The 21,846-nt window shown below is 37.6% G+C and overlaps 1 protein-coding gene across 6 annotated transcripts in view; it reads left to right on the top strand.

Moving 5' to 3' along the window:
- INPP4B (inositol polyphosphate-4-phosphatase type II B) overlaps positions 1 to 21,846 on the top strand; it is a gene marked incomplete at both ends in the record, with an annotated part of 387,908 nt that overhangs the window by 15,922 nt on the left and 350,140 nt on the right. For all 6 annotated transcript variants that reach the window (XM_080697036.1, XM_080697033.1, XM_080697032.1 and 3 more), the window contains 2 exons: positions 9,536 to 9,654; positions 12,034 to 12,150. In XM_080697036.1, the coding sequence (XP_080553162.1) occupies positions 9,536 to 9,654; positions 12,034 to 12,150 (236 nt within the window). The remainder of the gene's footprint in view (positions 1 to 9,535; positions 9,655 to 12,033; positions 12,151 to 21,846) is intronic.

Here is a 21,846-nt window from a genome sequence, read left to right as displayed (position 1 = left end):
GACCGGACCCTGACTCTTCCCTCTCTCTAACTTCTCTGACTCCTCTGCCAGCCACACTGGCCTCATCTTTTGGTTCTGAGGTAGATGACAGGAGCAGCCCTTTCCATTAGCCATATGCCAGGTCTAGTAATGGACCTGATGCTTGTCCCAAATGGAAATCCTTTTGGATCCTGTGTCAGTATGGCCATCTTGACTCCTGGAGAAGGAGGTAAGGGGCTCAGGGCTTAAGTAAGATTGTTCTCTCTGCTTCTCTTCCTTTTACTTCTTGACACTAGTTCTACCACCACAGATCTCCACTAGCTGGCTTAGAGCATCTCTTTTCGTATTCAGTGAGACCTACTTTCCTTGGAATAACATTTCCCCCCTTTCTGAGGCAACACATATGTTCCCGCTGAAAAGAAATTAGAAGGCTGTGATGGCTTGCTGTTCCTAAAGTGGAATGTGGATTGTGGACTTCCAACAAAAAGAGCCAAGTCTGTGTCCAATGAAAGGGGATGCCAGGCCAACCTGGGGTTCACGGTGTGCAGCATGGAATATCAAAACTGGAAGAGCACTGGTACAGGCGTGTTTTTAATGGCAGGAGAACAGAATCCCAGCCTCCCAGGTAATATCCATGCAAACAGGGCAAAATGGGATTGTCTGGGGCCTGACATGAGAGGAATCCAGGGAGCAGGGACAGACTCGGGAGGAGTCCTGACAACAGTGATTGGAATAAAATGTGTTCTTCTCATATGCAAATGATCTGTCTGCCTTTAGCTTGGCATCTTCTCTGCTTCCTAGCACCCTGGGAGATCCAAGAATATTTCCCTGAGAGCACCCTTGTTCCAGGTAGAGGTGGCTTTCTGTCTTTTCTTTCCCTCTGAGTTCTTCAGTGATGCTTAAACTGAGAACTGGTACTGGGTGGGCAGTTTATTTGAATATCAATATCAATCATTGATCCCAGGTCTTATAAAATTCACATCTTCCCAACTGAAGATGTGAATTTTATCGCCTCTGACATTTTTTTCTTCTAAAAAAAAACAAAAACTGACAGGCTTTTATTCAACACATACAGATACACAAAATATGATATATGAGAAAAAGTAATTTTTTTTAAAGGGTCTACTTCCCCACAATCTAGCCTTTTACATCAAGGAAATCCAGTTTAATTTATAAGTAAATCAGTTGTAACAAAATTTACGAACAGTGGTGCTCAAATCTCAGGGTAGCAAAAATTCCAAAGCAATATTTTGTATAACAAAGTCTCCCAACTTCCCTTTTGTAAATCATTACCTATACTCTTCAAGAACTCTGTCACCCGCTTTCTCCCTGTGGGATTAGCCTCATCTTTTCTTCAAGTTTTATTTGAATCATTTTATCAAAATATTGAGTCTTAAAACCCTCATTATGAAGCTAAATCATCACTAAATACGCAAAGGGCCAGATTGAGCAAAACAGTGGCACTGAAAAAAATTAACTCAGACTCCTGAATACCGAGCTGTTGGTAGAATAAAAAGATCATCTTCTTCTTGTGCCAAATGATGTCATCTGGAAACATGGAAGGGCTAAGAAAAATATGCATATGGCACTAAAGGGACTGTGTATGAGGCATCGAGCAAACAGGTGAGAGGTCTGTGCACAGTACTTCCTGCGCATAGGGAAGGTTTAGTCAATCATGCCTCCTGCCCTTCCCCTCCTTCACCATCTCTCCAGGTTTCATATATTCCCTAAGATGAGAATAACCTTCAATTATGTATGCTATTTGCATTTGATGGTCACAATATGGAAGCAAAGGTATTCAGCACTATTTCAGTATGCCTAAGGTATCATTGCATTAGCGTGGTGTTGTTACTTGTCCATCCACTACGCTCTTTCATTGATCAGTGTGTGTGTGTGTGTGTGTGTGTGTGTGTTCTTGGGTACGTCTCTTATTTATCAACCTTCGACACTGAATTGGCTTTATCCCCTGACCTTCTAAATACCTAAAATTGATACTGTTATTACAAGCTACGTGAGTATTATCCCTCTTAGAAAAAAAATATCTGATTTTGAATTTTGGAGAGATGTTTTTCTTATGTTTCTTTTTCTTCTTTTTTTTCTTTGATGCTAGGAATTGAACCCAGTGCCTCACACATGTTAGGCAAACACTCTATAATTGACATACAGTCTTCCTCCCATTCTTTTTTTTTTTTTTTTTTTTGTGTGTGTGTGTGTGTGGTAATGTAGATCAAACCACCCAGGGGCATTCTACCACCAAGCTACATCCCAATCCCCACTTTTTTAAATTTATTGAAACAGGGTCTTGCTAAGTTGCTACAGGTCTCACTAAGTTGCTGAGACTATCCACAAATCTGGGATCCTCCTGTCTCATCCTCCCAAGTACTGATTACAGGTATACACCATTGCACCTCCTCCCATCGCAGCCCTTTGAATTTGGGAAATTGAATTTTTTTTAAACTCAGTGCCCCAAAAGACAAGAGAAAAAATTTCAAGTTTTCTTACCTGTTTTCACGCAAACTTTAATATATTTATTTTCATTTTTCCAACAACTATTGCTTATGTTGGCAGCCAAGCCTGGTTCCTAGACTATTTAGTAAGTGACAACTAGACAATACGAGTTAAGAAAATACCATGTTTTTCCTGAACTACTACAAAGACTTTGAAAATGGTTTGCCAAGTCAAGGGAGAAGTTGTGGTTTGTTAAGACCACTGTGTTCTTGACCCCTAGAATCCCAGGTCTTATAAGTGTATACAAGGGGTGACTTCCCGGACCTCGTCTTTTAAAGTTATGAGAAAAACCTGTATTAGGAAATCTGAGGTAGCAGAGGAAAGAATAGCAAGAAATAATACTAAGTGAGAAAAATAGAAAGCAAGACTGTAGAAATGAAAATAAGCTAAAAGAAACAGAGCAAGAAGAGAACTATATTTAAAAAAATTGAAGACTCATAGAGATGATAGAAAATATAGAATGCCCATGAAAATGCATTTACTTATTTTTTAAATTTGTTGGTGCATTGTAATCATACACCTTGAGGTACAAGATGGTCAGTTTATTAATGCCCACAGATGAGTTCAGCATGCTTTACGGCCACATTCTTCTAAGAGTAACCCGAAGCAAATATCCAAAAGTGACTAGTGTGTTTCCAAGTATGTGTGGATACTAATATGAAGTAAAAACATGGTTTTTATGGCCTCTTACTGCACATGCTTGAATTATCATGGGATACTGTTCACTGGGTGCTAGGCGGTATTATCTTCTAGAGCGACTCGGGAAGATCAGAATTGTAGAAGCTGACATTCCCAGGCTTCAGAAAACAGTTATCTTAAAATCCCACAAGGGGAGGAAGAAATTGAGAACAGGAAAGCAGGCCATATTAGCAAAGTGATTAGGGAGAGGGGCTGGTGGGCTTTTAAGGGTTCCATAGATCTTTTCATGTATGCTATAAATTGATTTAATCTAAATGTAATCACTGGCATAGAAGGGTCCTATAATGGAGTGCAATCGTTTATTGGAATGGAAAGATAACCTAAATTGGCTTATCAGCTAGCTGATCAGTGGAATCTAATTTTTTGGAGTACAAGGGCAAAGGATATATATGTGACATTTTTAAGAAACTTGACCAAACATTAAGAATTTGAGAGGTGAATAAATATCTACTCTGGGATGTAAAAGTCTTTCCCTCATCCTCAGTGAAGTGGAGGTAAGATAAGAAAGGCGTGATTGAGGGAGGCTGAAGCCCAGTGTGTGAGGACACATTTCTCTTCTAGGAAGTTCCCTGTCCCTGTGCCAGGACCTCTCTTGGCCTTGATGGGCGTGGATGGATTTTTTTCTATTTGCCCCATGAGTAGTCTTTAGAAGGTATAGTCTAATGTGTTTCTCCAACAGGCTACACTAGGTCCTAACTATAATCACTGTTATTAGTTTTAAGATTAAGAAGCTTTATTAGCTTTATTCACGGTCTTCCTTTATGATGAAGGGAGCCGGTGGAGGGGAGGAACAAGCCCATGACTCTTGGGGTATCCTGGTTGTTGAGGTAATATTCCCCTGTGGATCAACATCCTCTGACCAAGAGAACACTGACCTCCCTAATTATACCCCTACTTAGAGGGTGAGTTGACCTCACCTGTCACACATCTGTGAAAGAAAATAAGGCTTTCTGCTATTGGCTTCTCATCTAGAAGTGTCCAGTCAGTATTAAAAACTCTAAAAGTGTTCATCTGATTTCACAAGAGATATATTAGTGTGCCCTTGTCTTCTGAAATTAACAGATAATTCAATAAAGCTTTTAAAAACCACTCATTTAAGTATATGGCCATAAAATACAAAATATCACAGGTATATATTTAATAAATGCTTTTATTGGAGAAGAATATTTTATATAAAATCAGGAACTATTTTAAGCATATAATTAGTATAAAAATTCTAGGTAGATAAACCCATCTTTATGTTAGTGTACAATTATTTATGTTAATGTCAATGATAATACATTAAAAGGCCTCATGTGTGCTTAGCATTCTCTATATATTACTTTATGTAGTCTTTATGAAAAATTTATGAAGTCTATTATTTGACAGAAAAAAAATAGAGAATCAAAAAAGATTGGGTAATTTGTCCAAAGTCATATAGCTCCTTAAGCCTGATTCGGGTATTAAACACAATTTTATCTTCAGAAAAAAAAATTACTTGGTCCTACATTTGTAATATTGTATGATGTGTGTCCCCTTTAAGCCTCAAGTTCCTTTGGCTAATTTTGAACGGAGAATTGTAGAGATATGAAATTTCTTATGGATGTCCTACCCTCACACACTCCATATCCAGTGTAGACTTCAGAACTCCTTGTGTGGGGCCGTGTGGCTGAATTAAAAGCACCTTAAGGAACAGTTGTGTTCATCGTTGCTGGGGCTGAGCTTCCTGACCCGAGTCGAGGATCATTTTTAGGCTACCAGCCAAAGGTGGCTAGAATGCTGAAGTCTCTATAAATTTCATTGATTCAACATGATTAGAAATGATGTCCCAGTGAAACAAAACGTGATACTTTAGTTAAAAACAACAACAATAACAGTAGTTAGAGGTTGATGAAAATTTTTAAATCAACACAAATCCTAAAGACCCCTGCCTTTTAGATTCTAGGCCCAAAGGTAGAATGCCTGTGGATTCAATTCTGAATACCACAAAAGAAAAAAAATTTAAATGTTTTTTTTAATTACCCTGGGTTAAGTCCCCAATACTACCAAAAATTACCAAATATGCCTATATTGTTGTTTTCCCCTTTTTTAGTAATCAAGAGTCAATCAGTGGACAGAAGCATATTTGAATCCCACTCTGTAAACATCATTTGTATTTAAACTCTTTTGGGTTTGGGGAAATACATTCATTTATTTATACATACATGTATACATACATAGGATTAAGTCCAAGGCCATTCAAGTTATACCCCTAGCCCTTTTTATTTATTATTTTTTTAAAATTTTGAAACAAAGTCTCCCTAAATTGCTGAGGCAGGCCTTGAACCTGCAATCTTCCTGTTCAGCCTTCCAAGGATTGGGATTACAGGCATGTACCACCATGTGTGGCTGAGGAAGTACTTTTAAATAGTTCAATTTTTAAAAAGGCAGAGATAAAGTTAAACACGTGTGTTGATGAATGAATCATTGTGGGGTAGCATTTATTACTACCCATTAGATTTAAATAGTTAGAATTCTTAAATTCAAAAGAAAAAAAAGGCTGAAGCAAAATCCCTCTTTTAGCCTTGTAAGTTAAGGAAGGCCATTCATGCAGTCACTCCTGTAATAGAGTTTTATTTGGGTAATGGACAATAATTAGTATGGCTAGGAGATTGATTTAACATTTATTTTATTTTATTTTATTTTTTGGTGGTACTGGGGTTCCTGGAAACCCTTCTACCTCTGGGGTACACTCCCAGACCTACTTTTTATGTTTTTTATTTGGAAACAGGGTCTCTTAAGCCAGCGAAGCTGGCTTCAAACCAGTGCGATCCTCCTTTCTCCGCCTCCCAAGCATGGGGATTACAAGCGTGCACCACCACACCTGGCCAGTTTTTTATTTTTGAGAACAGATTTTTCAGGATTCTCTACTGGCTACTAAATAATTGCCATGCAGATGAAATTTTATAGCATTTGAATGCGTAATATCTCCAAGAAGCAATTGACTTGATCAATATTTATCACCCTCTATGGGTACAGTTTCAGTACATGTAGACCCATGATGCTTCACTCTGTGAAATGCAATGATTCATGTACTGGTTAGCATCTATAAAGAAGTACAGGATCTGGTGACAGCTTTTAAAGAGCTATGTAAGTATGATTGAGACAATAAAAATTTTTTTATATAGTCATAAGACACCACATCCTGGCAAATAGTACTATAATGAGTTTAGTAAATGTTATCTGTGCCCAGAGAAGTCCATTCATAATGGGCCTAATTTCTTCTTTATTTTTCTGCCCTGAGAAGCGGATAGACTGATGACACAATTGAGTGTCTGAGGGTTGGTGACTCATTCAGTGCCACCAGAACTAGAAAGTGGATTCCTGGGGCCACCTCTCAGGAATCCCACCTGATCTCAGAGCCCCTCCATAACGTCCTGCTGCTTAAGCCCTAAGGAACAGAAAATGCTCTGTGCTGTTAGAAAGAAAAGAGATAAGTATAATCCAAAATATAACTACTATTGTTTTCTATGCCTGTTTTTAGGAAATACAAGGAAATAGAAGGTGCCATCATTTTTTTTTCTTACTTAATATTGGGGGATTTGCAGAGGAGGGGTAAAGCTGTGAAGAACCTTGCAGTTTACTAGAGGTTTCCTCTGTTTGGGTGAATATGTCTCAGTGTTTCTCTGATGAAACGCAGAACAGCTGCTCACTTCTGGGAAATAACCACAGCCCACAGTCAAGCCAGATAAGGACTCTGAAAAGAAGTGACTTATTTTGTACAAAAGGTGTCATAAGCTCACAGGATGAAGGAGAAGCCACAGCAGATCATGGGCAGAATGCATGGGTTTAAAATGCAGTGGCCCCAACTTAAAAACCCAAAGGCAACATTAGTAAATGTTCCCTAGGAACGGGACACCAAGAGAAGAAGCGATAAAATTAAAATCACCCGTGTTCATAAGCAAGTAAAAGAAATAATCAAAATAACCCCCAAGAACAATAACATGTAAATCTAGCCTTTTCTTTGCTTCCAGCGACTTGTTGATGTTTTTCAAGCCGTGCATTGGTATTTTTGTTAATAGTTTAATTAGTGAGTTGCAATTACACATCGTAGTGAGGTTTGATGTAATACAAACATACATGTGCACAGCCCTTGGTGTATTTCCTTTCTCATCCTACCTACTCTCTCCTCCTCCCTCCAGTACATGTTAGTGAAATTGCTAGAAAAGCCTTCATATAGTGCCCTAATATTATTTGAACTGTTTCTTTCTTCAGTCACCCCTCTTCCCCTTATGACTCCTTTTACAATCCCCCTCCACTGTATTCCTGGTCTCTCTCTGCATTTATCTAAATTTCCTTATGTTTCCTGTTTTCTCTCTGGCGTCTACATATGAGGGAAAACATATAAGCCTTGACTTTCTGAGACTGGCTAATCTCACTTAGCACAATATTCTCTAGTACTGTCCATTTTCCTGCAAATGACATAACTTTGTCCTTTTTATGGCTGAGTACAATTTCATTGTGTGTATATATACTACATATTTTTAAATTGATGGATCCCTGGATTCTATAATTTGCCTATTTTGAGTTGTGCTGCTATAAACGTGGCTATGCATCCATTGCTAAAGTAGTCTGACTATAATTATTTTAGAACATATTTTTCGAAGTCTAGATCTCTTGGCATGAGCAACAAAGAATCAGGGCAGTGGGTCTTTCAAAGAGAGTTCCCATGGTGTAAAAGAGCAAGTCAATGTGCCTGGGAAAGGAAACAGAGCCCATGGGGTTTGATGGAAGCAAACCACTAGAGAATTCTAGGCATGGAAATGTGAGCACTTCATGTGTCTAAGCCTCTATCTCTTAATATGCAATACTGAAATAATAATTCAAAATGCCATTTTGTGAAACAAAGACATGAGATGGTGCCGCACAATTATTGAGAGTTAAATAAACTGGCTATTATTTGTTCTACACATGCTTTGCTAAGGTTCCCTGTACTGCTCCAGGCATGTGGTTTAAATAAGGAAAACTATAGCACAATGCCAGATCGTAGTAAGAAGATCCCCAAGTCTGGCAAGAAGAAGATCAGAAGCTCAATGACTGTCCCAAGCATTGCTTAGCTATTAGAACTGGACTAAAACCAGGCCTGTTCTATTTCAAGAGCTCCTGCTTTTTCCAGCTCCTTCTGCTTCTACAAATAAGCTGATCTATAAGCGATTGAAAGGTGATAATTACATCTATCATTTCCTTTGCTTTCAAGTTTCAGATGCAAGAGGTATTACCCTTGTCTCCCTGGATAAAGGCCCTACCGGCTGCACCAATGTCAAAACAAAGTTTAAATACACCCCTTCTTTCATGCCTTCCCCCACTGGTCACAGGAGTAGGGTGGAATAAAATAGGAAGCTACAACCCCCCTAAGTCATGAAATCCAGGGCTTAAAGCTACACTTTTACAAGCTACCATTTGAAACCAAAACCTTTGGTGAGAACATTTATATCACAGTTAACCCAATTTTAAGGAGTGGAATTACTATTTCAAAACCAGTGTGTGTGTGTGTGTGTGTGTGTGTGTGTGTGTGTGTGTGTGTTGGGGGGGGACTAATGAGGACAGCAGATATTGGACTTGATGCAAAATAATGTTTTTCTGGGGTTTTTTTCTTCCCCAAATTGGGAAAATGATATCTGAGAGAAGAAGATATTCCAGTGAATATGGTATCTGGGCTCTAGTCTGTAACATGAGCCTGGTGTCTCAGGGAAAGTTCTTAATGGTTGTGGCCCTTGGGCAAGAATTACCCCATCTTTATCTCAGAGGCTCTCTCCCGGGCTCTTGGAATTCCAGACCCAGGGCTTTCCCACCCCCTTGTCTGCTTCCTCTTCTGTGCTGGGGTAACTACTCTTTCTGCTTTGTTATTTGCATAGCACTAAAGAAGCCAGTTATAGTGAATAGGTAGGAAAGTACCAGGTGTGCATGCAAACATCCGAACTTTTCCAACCTGAGTCACCAAGAAACATCCTAGCGTCCTGGATACGACCCAGAAACAGCTTACTTTGTCAAGGCGTGTGAATTAAAGCCCAGGGTTTAAGGACTAATTAAAGTCTCTGAAGTTCCTGAGCAGTATGTGCATAGTGAGTCGTGCATGGGAGCCGAGCTCTCCGAGCAGTCCAGACTGGCAGGCTCTGTGAATGTGGTCAGTGGAAATAAACTCTCCGTTCAGCTCGGCAGCACGTGACTTCCTATTTCTGTAAGGTACTTCCAAAGGACTTCCTCTGTAAAAGCAGTCCCAGGAGATTTCCTTCAGCGCCGTGGCTAAGTTTACTTTCAACCCGAACAGAAGTTTGCCCTGAGATATGGTGTGAGTTTCTTCTCTTTCTCTTTCCTCTGCTGTTGTTACCAGCGTGCAAGGACCTCGTGGCTCCTGTCCGTGATCGGAAACTGAATACAGTGGTGCAGATCTCAGTCATCCACCCCACGGAGCAGAGTCTGATAAGATACTCCAGCACTGAAATTGTGGAGGTGAGCATGCCCTGTGCCTGTCTTATTCTCTCTTTCTCTCTGAGCAAACGGCTAAAATAAGTTAGCTCACAGTCTGCAGTTATGCTATTCCTGGTCTCTGTCACTAAGGTGCAGGTATCGGAGGTTATTAAGCTGGTACCAGCAACTCAACAAGAATAAACACGCATTACCTTTCTCATTGAAAGACCTTATTTTCTCCCAGAGATTTAAAAAAACAGAAACCCTTTTTTCCCCCACTTTGAATTCCCAGAGAAAAGAATAGAAACAGAAGATGAAAATCTATGTGATTTAAATGAAATGAAATGAACTCTATTTTGGGAAAAGTTATAAAGAACTCAGAGATTCCAAACCAGTTGTTTTTGATCTTTTCATGCCGTTTCATTTTTTCTGTATATTCTTTGGTCTCATGGTGGAAACTTTACAATCTCTGCTGTGGTGTGTGTGTTTGTATCTTTCAGAGTAAAAAGGTAGGTGATTAATTTGTGAAACTGATGTTTCCAGGCTTAAGGTGTAAATATTACTCATCGAATGAGAGATTTCCTATTTACACTTATTATTACTAGTTCAGCATTCAGAATGTGTCAGGAGGAAGCTTGTTATTATATTGGATCAGGTTCAAAAGGGGAAGTGTTTCCCTTTTGATTATGTTGTTCTGATCACACATTTCAAGGCTTCAGTGAATGAGGGAGACTTATTTGAACATCTGGGGCTGGAGAAAATGTAGTCTAAAGTCCTTCAGATTTGCTTGTTTTTCTTAGACTTGTGAGCTGCCTCTGTTTGGCTTGAGGAGATTCTCCCTAGGAACTTACGCAGCCTGCCCCAGACCTGGGCGGTCTCAGCTCTGCCTCCGGCTTTGATGCAGTTGGTGGAATAAATGATTCAGACTGAATTTGAGTCACTTCTTTAATGGGAATGACCCAGATACTGCATATAGCACTGAATCTGCCCTTTGACACTTTGGTTGTCACGGCTAATACAATGGACAGTTAATGCTATAGTTGAGGTGTTAAAGAAAATCTTATTTGTATAAAGACAGCTTGAGTAAAATTGTAGAATTGTTTATCTTATGTTAAATTTTTTGCAGTGATTACTAGTTACTTTTCAAATGTTGCCAAAAATTTAATTTGTGTATTTATGAGTTTTTCTTTTTTTTCCATTTTATTGTGATAAACACACATGCCATAAAGTTTATCATTTTAATCACAAAAATGATTTATGTTGAACAATTTTAAAATTTCATATTTAAACACAGATTGCTATTTTCAACTGTCTTATTCATTCCCTGTCCCCAAGTGTCAGAGACCATGCCAAAAAAGAGTATTCAATAAAGAAGGAATAAATAAATGAATAACTTGGGCTTTTAGAAACTTTTGTAGGCTATTGGTTTGTAGAATTCTAGCACTCATTCTTATGATATTTATATATATATATATATGTGTGTGTGTGTGTGTGCGTATCCATATATATATATATACATATACATATATATATATATATATATATATATATATATTAATGTAGGATGTTCGCTCTGTAAAAGTGATTTTGGAGGCATTGAAATATCCTGTGTACTGCACCCTAAGATAGTAATGTAATGGCCCAAATTATTCATATTTAGGATTTCTTTCCTTAGTTTTCAAGTTAGTCTGGAAAAAATATATATAGCTGAACATCTAAGAAAACAAAGACCCTCTCAGAATATGGCTTTTTATTTTCTTTTTTGTAGTGCTGGGGATTGAACCCAGGGGCATTCTATCTCCGGGATATATCTCCTGTCCAATTTGTTTTTATTATTTTTTTATTTTGAAACAGGTTCTCACTAAGTCTCAGAGGGCCTCACTAACTAAGGCTGACTGCAAATCTGAAATCCTCCTTTCTCAGCCTCCCATGTACTGGGATTACAAACCTGTACCATCATGCCCACCTTGTGGCTTTTAATTAAATCATAACAAAGAAAAAATAAAAATAAAAAAGTGAACCACAGAAGCTTACCAAATGGCTCTTTTTGAGAAAACAACTTCAGTTTGATTTGATCAGTTGATATCTTATATTAGTCCTATCAATTACAAGTTATGGCTGTTAAGTGTATTTTAAGTAAGTAGATGGTTCTGTATATAATAAAAATGTGTTACTTTGAAGACTCATGATTAACAGCTCTGACAAAGACACATGTCCACCTAGCGTCCATCAGTCTTCGCAGGCTCCGGAGCTTCCTGTGGCCCCCAAGGCACATTTGGCAGGGCGGCTCTGCCTCTTAATAGAACTATTTCCTAGAAAAACAGCCTCAGACACACTTTGTGCATGCTCATGTGTCACCGCATGCTGCCGGCTGCAGCTGCTGCCTTTCTGAATCCCAGACGTCTGCTTGCACTGTTGCAGGGAACAAGAGACCCACTGTTTTTGACTGGTATTACATTCCCACCCGACTATCCCATCTATGAGGAGACCAAAATCAAGCTAACAGTCTATGATGTCAAGGACAAGTCTCAAGACACTGTGAGTACTGGCGATTCTTTCTTTCTTTTGGAATGATGTTTTTCCAAACTACTGGACTTTGGATGCAACTGCAACTTCTCAAAGGGTATTTGAGCTGCATTTCTGCTTGTCTTGTGTTTAGAGTTTGCCGGGTGTTTTTCAAGCTCATTTAGTTCCTTGCCAAACTGGCGATTGGTTGGGAGCGAAAGCTGTCGGAATGGATTTTTCTCTCCTTTAAGAAGACTGGCGTGCTCTCTTTGTTTACACTTTTATTGTTGTTTTAAGCTCATGGGCATTCTTGTAGGCAGAAGGAAAATGGAAGTGGTTAAATAATATTTCAGAACTTTGTAAATGTTAGAGTTATTCTAGAATCAGAATTGAAAAAGCATCCTATTTTTACTAGTCTTTTTTTTTATACTGTCTGGAGAGAAACTCCCTTTTACTTCTCCTGATGTTGCTGTCACCAAAGCCAACAGAGAAAGAAGTATTGGCCTCTTTGCATTAAGGCCATGCAAAGTCCCAGTGGTCTTTTGTCCTAGATATTTCAGTATTTCTACCTGGTTTGAATTTTCTTCCAACTGAATCGTCTCTACTGGTTAGACAGCTATGCCCCAGGGCACCATCCCTAGAAGCCACTCTTACAATTCCTGGACCAGAGAAAAAGCTATTGGGGAGATACTGAGAAGAGAGAAGTAGCCCTTTCATTGAAGCTCTCTCCCATTAGCATGACCTTCTGTGTTTTCAAGGCAGAGGAACTATGGGAAAATTAATGGTCTGTCATGAAACGTGGGGCAGGAAGGACGTCGTTGGCTGCTGGGCAGGTCGGTGCCAGGAGGGTGCTGGCTGAAGTAAGGGCTGCTCTGGGCCTGGAGAACCGCAGTGTCTCATCCAGGGGAAAAGCAGCTTTAAACTCTGCCCTTGCTCAGACATTTCTCTTTTGATCCCAATGACTCTTGTACTCTTGTTCTTTACTGCTAAGTGGAGGAAAAAATGATCTATATTGAAGGGATTTCTATTTAGCCATGGAAAAGTTAATTTCTCCAAAATGGTAGAACACATCATTTCCTGTAAAATGTACAGTGTATCCATGGAATAGAAATTTTTGCTGTGATCTGGTGTCGTTATTGGAAAGGCAGTTTCTATGACCAGTATATCTGTTTTATGATTTGTTTTACTTTTTATTTATGTTTTATTTATTATATTTTATATTTTATTTCACTTTCCAGTTTTCTGACTCTGGGAGTGTGTGGTTTTTTTTTTGTTTTTTTTTTTTTTTTTTTTTTTTTTTTTTTTTTTTACCTTCGTAGCCTTCTATAATATTTACCTGTGGCATCATTGTAAGGATTAAATAAGTTAATATACATAAAATGTTGCCATCACTTCCATTATGTTTTTGGCTGCTGCCTTCCTGGTTGTGCATATATAGTAAAAATCAAACAAAGAGCTGGTAACCAAAATATTTTTCCTGTATCTATTAACTTTATCTCAGGTGGTCCTGCATTTGTTGTTTCTGACTTCTTTCTGCCACTGAAAACTATTTGCTTGGGGCCTTTGTCTTTTCAATTCTTCTTGATTGTTGAAGTAAAAGTAGCCTGACTGTGAGTGGGAAGGCTGGGTTGGATGTGATAGGTTAAGCCCAAAGCCTCCTCACCCCCATCTAGGGCTTTTTAAACAACCTTCTGTTGAAAAGAGAAAGACATAGAGAAGTAGAAAACGATCGAAGTTAGGAAGGAGGGAGAACTGGTTTGTAAGGACATTGGGAAGAGTTGATGGTGATAGAACAGTGCAGAGAAATAACAAGCAGAGGAAGATGAGGAGAAAGGGGAAGGCGAGCAGCATCTCTGGGGTTTAATGTTGTGCAAAGTACATGATGAAGTTTAGTTCTCCCATAGTCCCAAGGTGAAGATAGCACAGATTGTATGGACAGAGTCATGGGAGCACCATGATACCGAAATGAAGATGTTACCCTAATACAGAAGTGTTTAGAAATAGACGAGCTAGGCATAGTAAATAACAAAGGTGTTTGTATCCTCTCCAATCCCTATCATTTAAAATGTGCGTGTATAGTAATGCTCTGGAGATAAACAGTTTGCTTACTCGTTAATTATGCTTTTTGTTGACTTCAGTTCTGAATACTAATCATTTGAATTTTTTGAAGATTTTTTTCCTTGATTGGAAGTGTTATTACATAAAAGTATTGGATGAACTGGAACCCCTACTGAGAAATATGTATATTTTTTTAATATGAACTTAAATGCAACCAGCTTTCATTTACCAAGTGCTATTAATTAAGGCACAATCTCTTCCTTAAAATAGCTAAAATTTAGCTCTGGTGATGGAAGTGTAAATAGAAACATAGTTCATTAATATGTGAATCATCCCTGTGGACTTTTAGTCTTTATCCTGACTTAAAAAAAATCTAATTTATTACTTTTTCCTTTGAGGTGGGTGGTCAGGAGAGGACACAAAGTGGTTTAAAGTACTGCTTATAGCTGTAAATATTTAATCTAAATATTTGAAAGTTGTGGTACTTACAAGAGATGAAATTGAGAATATTTATGTTTTGGAAGATTCATGAGTTATGGGCATGTTTTTAAATGTAGTTTAACTACTTGTTTGCATGGACTGACCCAGAATGATCATATCTTCTCTGCTGGTTGTCTACTCATCAGTTAAATCAGATAACTAAGTGGCTTGTGCTTTCCTCATGAGCTTATCACTACTTGGAGTTAACTGGTTAAATAAACGTATTACTCTGCCATTTCATAATCATTTACATACATACTTATGTTAGATGCTTTTCAAAGAGAAAGTGACCTTCCTCTGTGTCCCTGACATAGCTACTGCTATTCTCACTTTTTATTGTTCTTGGGCTCTCCTAAAACCTGGACCTAAGATTATCATCATAGTGACTTCAGCAGAAATTCAGTTCATTATCATAATAGAAGATAAGCGGAAACTGTTGATTCAGAATGGCCTTCCTTCCTTCTACTATGACATTACCTTTCCTGTCCTTTGCAGTGTCTCCATCTGTGGCAGATGGATAGATAATGCTTGGCAGGTAGGGATGAGGTGGGATAGAGGTGGTGTTAAGGTCCTTCTTAGGATTTAAGTGACATTTTGATGCTTTTTCTCATTATGAGCAAATTATTTTTTTCAAAATGGGCTGTTCTAATATCTAGCGTTAAAGCATGAAACTTGAAGTCCATGGCTAGGAGGCAAGAGTCCAAGTTCTATGGGTGAAGTTGATGTCTTGGGGATGTATATTAGTCATGTGCCCAAGTTTAAATCTCCAGGGAACCAAAACATTGGCAAAAGTGTTTACAGAACATTATTTACAGTATTCAACCTAATGGAGTCAAGCTAGGAGTCTTCATCTTTCATATTTCAGTGAAAATTTTACAGCAAGGAGAAATTTAGAAGATGCAGGATATCACTATGAAAATGTGTTTCCCTTTATCCATCCACCCACACAACTTGGTGTTTTGAAAGATGCTGGACAAGGCTCTTTCAACACCCTGCTGAGGAATACCATCAAATCTGCAAACATGATTAGGTCATGAAATTGGTTTTGCCTACGGTTTAAATTTGAATTTCTGCTATGTTTTGCAGAAGTATACGTTGCCTTTATTCTTTTTGCTCTGGGGGTAAATAAATGTTTGCTGTACCCTCAGCTAATCAGTCTATGGGAAAGAATCTGGTGTCCAGTAGACACTGAACATTTCTCAGAGGAGGATATATATCCTAAGACATTTTTGACTGGCAGTTATTAGCAAACCCAATTAGAACACTTCAGAAAAAGTGACCTTATCAAGATTGAATGTAAATTTATTGCATTATGTGTGTAATATGCCTCAGGCAGTTTAGTTCTAGTGTAATTTCCTAGATAGAAGTGTTCAGTTTACTTGTTATATTTTTCATGAAAAATAAAAAGTAGTTTGCATTTAGTATGATTTGACCTTACTTGATTCTTTAAATTGGCTTCTTAAGAACTTTAAATCTAACTATACATGTGGAAACTTAAATTCTGCTGGCTAGCTGGGTATGGTGGCACAATACTGTAATCCCAGTACTTGGGCAGTTAAGACAGAAGGATCACAGGTTCAAGAATAACCTTAGCAAGTAGTGAGACTCTCATCAACCTAGTGAGAGCCTGTTTCAAAATAGAAATAAAATAGGGCTGGGGTGTAGCTCAGATGTAGAATGCCCCTGGATTCAATCCCCCGTTTAACAAAAATTACACACACACACACACACACACACACACACACACACACACACACACTGCTGGCTGGCCTTCTTCTCCATCTGTAAGAATTGGCAAAGTGGGTAAGGAAAAAGATTACCAAATATTATGTTTAATATGTGATACATAATATCTTCTTTAATCTCCACAAAACTCCCTTGAGAAAAGTGTTAGTATGCCCATGTATAAGTGAAGAAAATGGTATTCTGGGATTTTTTAGGCCCAGTCAGAGAGCCTTTGTGTTTCCAAAGCTCTATGGCATGCGTCACTTTTCTTCTGTCCCCGTGGCTTTCTATTTCCCTTGCCCTCTTTGTGTCCTGTGTGGTCCTTTGAGCCTGTTCATTCACCCAGCCTTTGCCTTTTGGGGTGCTCCTCTACTATGGTGTAATTTGTGATGGGAGTTGTCTGTTCCACACAGAAGGAGCTCAGCTCCTTAAACACTGCTGCCCATCATACTAAGTAAACTCACTTCCTTTCTACCTATTGAGAAGTGCAATATATTCACAAAGGACATAATTTCTTTTTACTGAGATATACTTTGCATACAATAAAGTAGAGATAATAATTATTTATTTTCATGAGTTTGACAACTGCATGTGCCTATGTAATCTCTCCCCTGCAAGACACGATTAGAGACATTTTGATTATTCCAGAAGTTCCCTTGGACATCTTTCCAGTCCGCTGCCACCCCATGCAGCTCCAGGCAACCACTTTCCCATAGGCTTGCTTTGCTCTTCATTGAAATTTGCATGAATGAAATTGCATAGTGCTCTTATAGCAAAAGTGTTTTTTACTCACCGTGTTGTTTAGACTCATTTATTTGCGTCATGAATCAGTGGCCCATTCCTTTTCATCACTGAATTGCATTCTGTTACAGTGATTTGACATAATCTGTTTGTTCATTTCCTTATGGGTAAGCTTTTAGGTTGCTTTCAGTTTTTAACAATGATAAATAAAACATTTGTAAACATTTGTGTGCACATTTTTGTGTGCACGTACTTTTATTCTTTGAGGTAAATATTGAGGAATATAATTGTTAGATTGTAGGGCAGATTCATGTTTAACTGAAAACTGTCAAACCATTTTTTTCCTCAAACTCAATGTATGATTTTTTACTCCTACTCATAGTAAAATGAGTTACAATTGTTCTATATCATGTGATATTGTCAATTATTGTTATTTAGCTATTTGAGAATAAAATAGCAACGTATGACTTGCATTTTCTTTTTTTGTTGTTTCATATTTATTTTAATTTATTTAATTTTTATTGCTGTGTTGTATTCATAAATCTTAATGGGATGCAAGATGGTGGAGACATACATGCACACATCACCCAATTAGCCCTTTCCCAGTTCCCACCCATTCCTTCTCCATCCATCCTTCTCATGTTTGGTTTAGTGATTGATATGTTTGTTAAAGGACATCATGTGCATTAGAGAATTTCCCTCTTCCCCCTCCCAGCCCCTCAATGATGTCACCTTATTTGCTCATCTATAGAATCTCATTCTGCTTGCATTTTCATGATGACTATTTTAGCATATTTATGCTTATTGATTATCCATCCCTTTTTTTTTTTTTTTTAAAGCAGCACGCTTGTAATCCCCGCGCTTGGGAGGCAGAGACAGGAGGATCGTGCAGGTTCGAAGCCAGCCGCGCTGGCTTAAGAGACCCTGTTTCAAAAATATAAAATAGGTCTGGGAATATAGCCCGGAGGTAGAAGGGCTTCCAGGGACCCCCAGTACCACCAACAAAAAATAATTATTAAAAATATAAGTTGCAGCAGTCTTTATGGAAATCAGTAAGTAGGTTTCTTAACAAACTGACATAGAACTACCATAGTCTAACAATCTCACTTCTGGATATATATCAAAAGGTGTTGAAATTAGTATGTTAAAGAAATATTTACATTCCCATATGCATTGCAGAATTATTCCCCATAGTAAGATATAGAAGCAACCTAAGAGCTTATAGACAGATGAATGGGAAAGAAAATGTAGAATATAAGGCTGAGACGGGAGGACCAGAGGTTTAAAGTCATCTCAGGAAATTAGTGAGACCCTGTTTCCAAATGAAAAATTAAAGAAGTATAGCTGGAAGGTAGCATGCCCCTGTCTTCAGTCCCCATCAACCCCTACACACACAAAGAATATATACACAATGGAAAATTATTCAGTCTTAAAAGAAGGAAATTCTGTCATCTGTGGCAACATGGAGAAATCTGGAGGATATTATGATAAAGAAAATAAACCATGTACAGAAAGACAAATAGCACATGATCTCACATGTCGAGCATGAAAGAGTCAGATGTGTAGAAGTAGTGTTTCCAGAGGTTGGAGTGGATGGAGAAAGGGGAGATGCTGATCAGTGGGCCCATAGTTTTAAGGGAGAGATAGGCTTCAGTTCACCCCTTGTGCACAGTGGTGACCATAATGAATAACAATCCATTACATATTTCAAAATTGCAAAAAGAGTAGATTTTCAATGTTTTATCTCCAACAAAAATATAAATATGTGAAGAGATGTATTTTTAGTCAGTTTGGTTCAATTGTTTCACAATATAAACATATATCAGAATATCACACACTAGCATAAATAAATTATTGATGTGTACATGTATATACAAACAAGTTTTTTACCCCAATATGATGTATGAATATAATGCACCAATAAAAAATTAAAAAAAGAATGGTTTTTATTTGACGTTTTTCTCTTGTCCGTTTTTTAAAGTAGTGAGCAGTTTTATTCTTTCAAAAATTCTAAGAATTTTTGAAAATATTGCAGGGTACTTCTGGATTGGGGTATGACATTGGGAGGCTAGATAAAACCTAGAGTCACACAGCCCAGGTGGAGATTACTTATTCCTTTATTTTATCTTTTGTTTTATTAGTTGTTTTTTTTATTTTTAAAAAATCTGTAGTGTTGGGCCTCTAACTAGGGCCTTGCATATGTGAGGCAAATGCTCTAACACTGAGTCTCAGCCTGTATTGGGGATTGAACCCAGGGCTCCCTAGCCCTGTTTTTGTTTTGTTTTGAAACAGAATGTTGCTCTTTCAAACACTTTCATGTACTAGATATTTCTGTGAAGCACTGCCATGTACCCATCATTGTGATTATAAAGGAAAAAGAGACAGCTTCCCCAATGTATTTGATAAAGGCTAGATAGGCTTAATATGAAAACATGACACATGTTTAAAAATACATAATCAAATGTCAATTAAAGTATAGGTAAAATTGCGAATTAAAAAGCATTCAATGAAATTCATCGATGTATGAAAAAATGTACCGGAACCAAGTTAATTGTTTGTCAGGAGAGTGTCAGTAGATCCTCTCAGTCTATCTAGCAAAGGAACACATTTTGATAATGAGTAAAGGAGAAAACTCAGTGCTAAAGAAGCATTTACTGGAGCAGCCATACTAAATAGAAAAGAGAAATAGATCATGAGGACATGACAAGAATGTATCCTTAAAGAGAATAAATGTATCTGAAAAATTAAATGCTAAAATCATTTCAATTTGACACTGTATTAACCTCGATCATCATCATTCAACATTTCCTGAAGAGGCTATAGCAAGCGAAATGAGAAAATTATATGACTTATATAAAATTTGAAGGCAGGAGAGAAAACATTTTCTTTGTTGGTAATGATTGGAATACCAAGAGAGTTTGAGAAACTTTAGTAAATAAAATCCTAATATGATTATTTTGATAAGTTGATTATAATTTAGTTATAAGTACCTATATTCTTACATCAATATCTTCTCCATTTTATAATATTAGTTACCTAGAAAAATATAGAATCTCATTGAAGAATATGCTATAGAATTGTTACAAATGAGAACACTTATCTACGTAAGCAAAGGCTATATAGAAATTATTCAGATTCAGTTAATAAAATTTTAGGTAAAATATCAAAAGTTCTTTTTGTGGAAAGCAATGGTGAGGATTGGATAAAAATTTTCTAAAGCTTATAGGGGAAAATATATATCCAAGAATAGCTGAGGATATATTTTTAAGAAATAATAAGACTTATTTGATTAGGCATCAAAACAACACAAAAATATTGCAGTTAAATCTCTTTGGTTTTATCCTAGAAATGGACATATAAAGAAATAAGACAGAATTCTAAATCCAGAAGAAGACTTCTAGATATATATAAATTAACTTTTATTTAGATGGTTTTAACTCAGAGGGTACAGAATGAATTATTTAAGAAAAGAGTGCTACTGAAATAACTATTCATCTGGAAAAGGCAAAATTAGAACTTTTTCCATGTATAGAAACATACTTCAGGTGATTTAATGAAGTGTGTAAAATTTAATATGAAACCGAAGAGCTTCTGTTCACCAAAGGAAACTGTCAAGGACCTCAATCGAGAGCCAACAGAATAGGAGAAGATTTTGCCACCTACACCTCTGATAGAGGACTAATATCTAGAAAATACAGAGAACTCAAGAAACTCAACACTAAAAAAATAGTCATACAATCAAAAAATGGGCAAGCGAACTAAATAGACACTTCACGAAAGAAGAAATTAAAGTGGCCAATAAATGCATGAAAAAATGCTCAACATCACTGGCAATCAGAGACATGCAAATCAATACTACCCCGAGATTTCACCTAACTCCAACTAGAATGGCCATCATTCAAAACACAAACAACAACAAATGCTGGTGAGGATGTGGAGAAGTGAGAACTCTAAAATATTATCGGTGGGATTGCAAATTAGTGCAACCACTCTGGAAAACAGTATGGAGAATCCTCAGAAGAATGGGAACAAATCTACCATTCGATCCAGCAATACCACTTCTGGGAATCTACCCAAAAGAAAGGAAGCCAAACTACCAAACTAATGCATGTGTATCTATGTTCATAGCTGCACAATTCACCATAGCCAAACTATGGAACCAGCCAAGATGTCCATCAACAGACAAGTGGATTACAAAACTGTGGGATATGTACACAATGGAATTTTACTCAGCCATAAAAAAAAATAGAATTGCAGTATTTTCAGGGAAATGGATGGATCTTGAGGACATTATGCTAAGCGAGATTAGTCACAAAAAATAAGAAATCAGATGCTTTCCCTAATATGTGAAAGCTAGAGTGAAAGGGGTCATAGGAGAAACTCCAGGTTGAAAAAGGAGATCCTATAGAGGAGCAAATAAGGCAACCTAACTGTGGGATGGGATGTGGGGAGAGGGAAACGCTTTAAAGCGCCTGATGTACTTATTCATATCGAAGTCAACCACTAAGCCGAGCATGGGAGGGAGGGACAGGGAGGGAGTGAGGTGGGGACTGGGTGGGGGCTGGATGGTTGATGTGTATATGTATGTCTACACAAGTTTTTTTTTTTACCCCATTATGATGTATAAATACAACACACTAATAAAAAAATATAAAAAATTAAAAAAAATAATTCTGAAAGTTGAACCTTGAGGTATTTCAGAGTGGATTTTTCTTTTATCCTGCT

This window comes from Muscardinus avellanarius (assembly GCF_963383645.1).
Source record: "Muscardinus avellanarius genome assembly, chromosome: 6".
NCBI classification, from domain to species: Eukaryota; Metazoa; Chordata; class Mammalia; order Rodentia; family Gliridae; genus Muscardinus; species Muscardinus avellanarius.
Note: the sequence above shows the minus strand (reverse complement) of the source record. Positions and strands in the feature narration are given on the sequence as shown.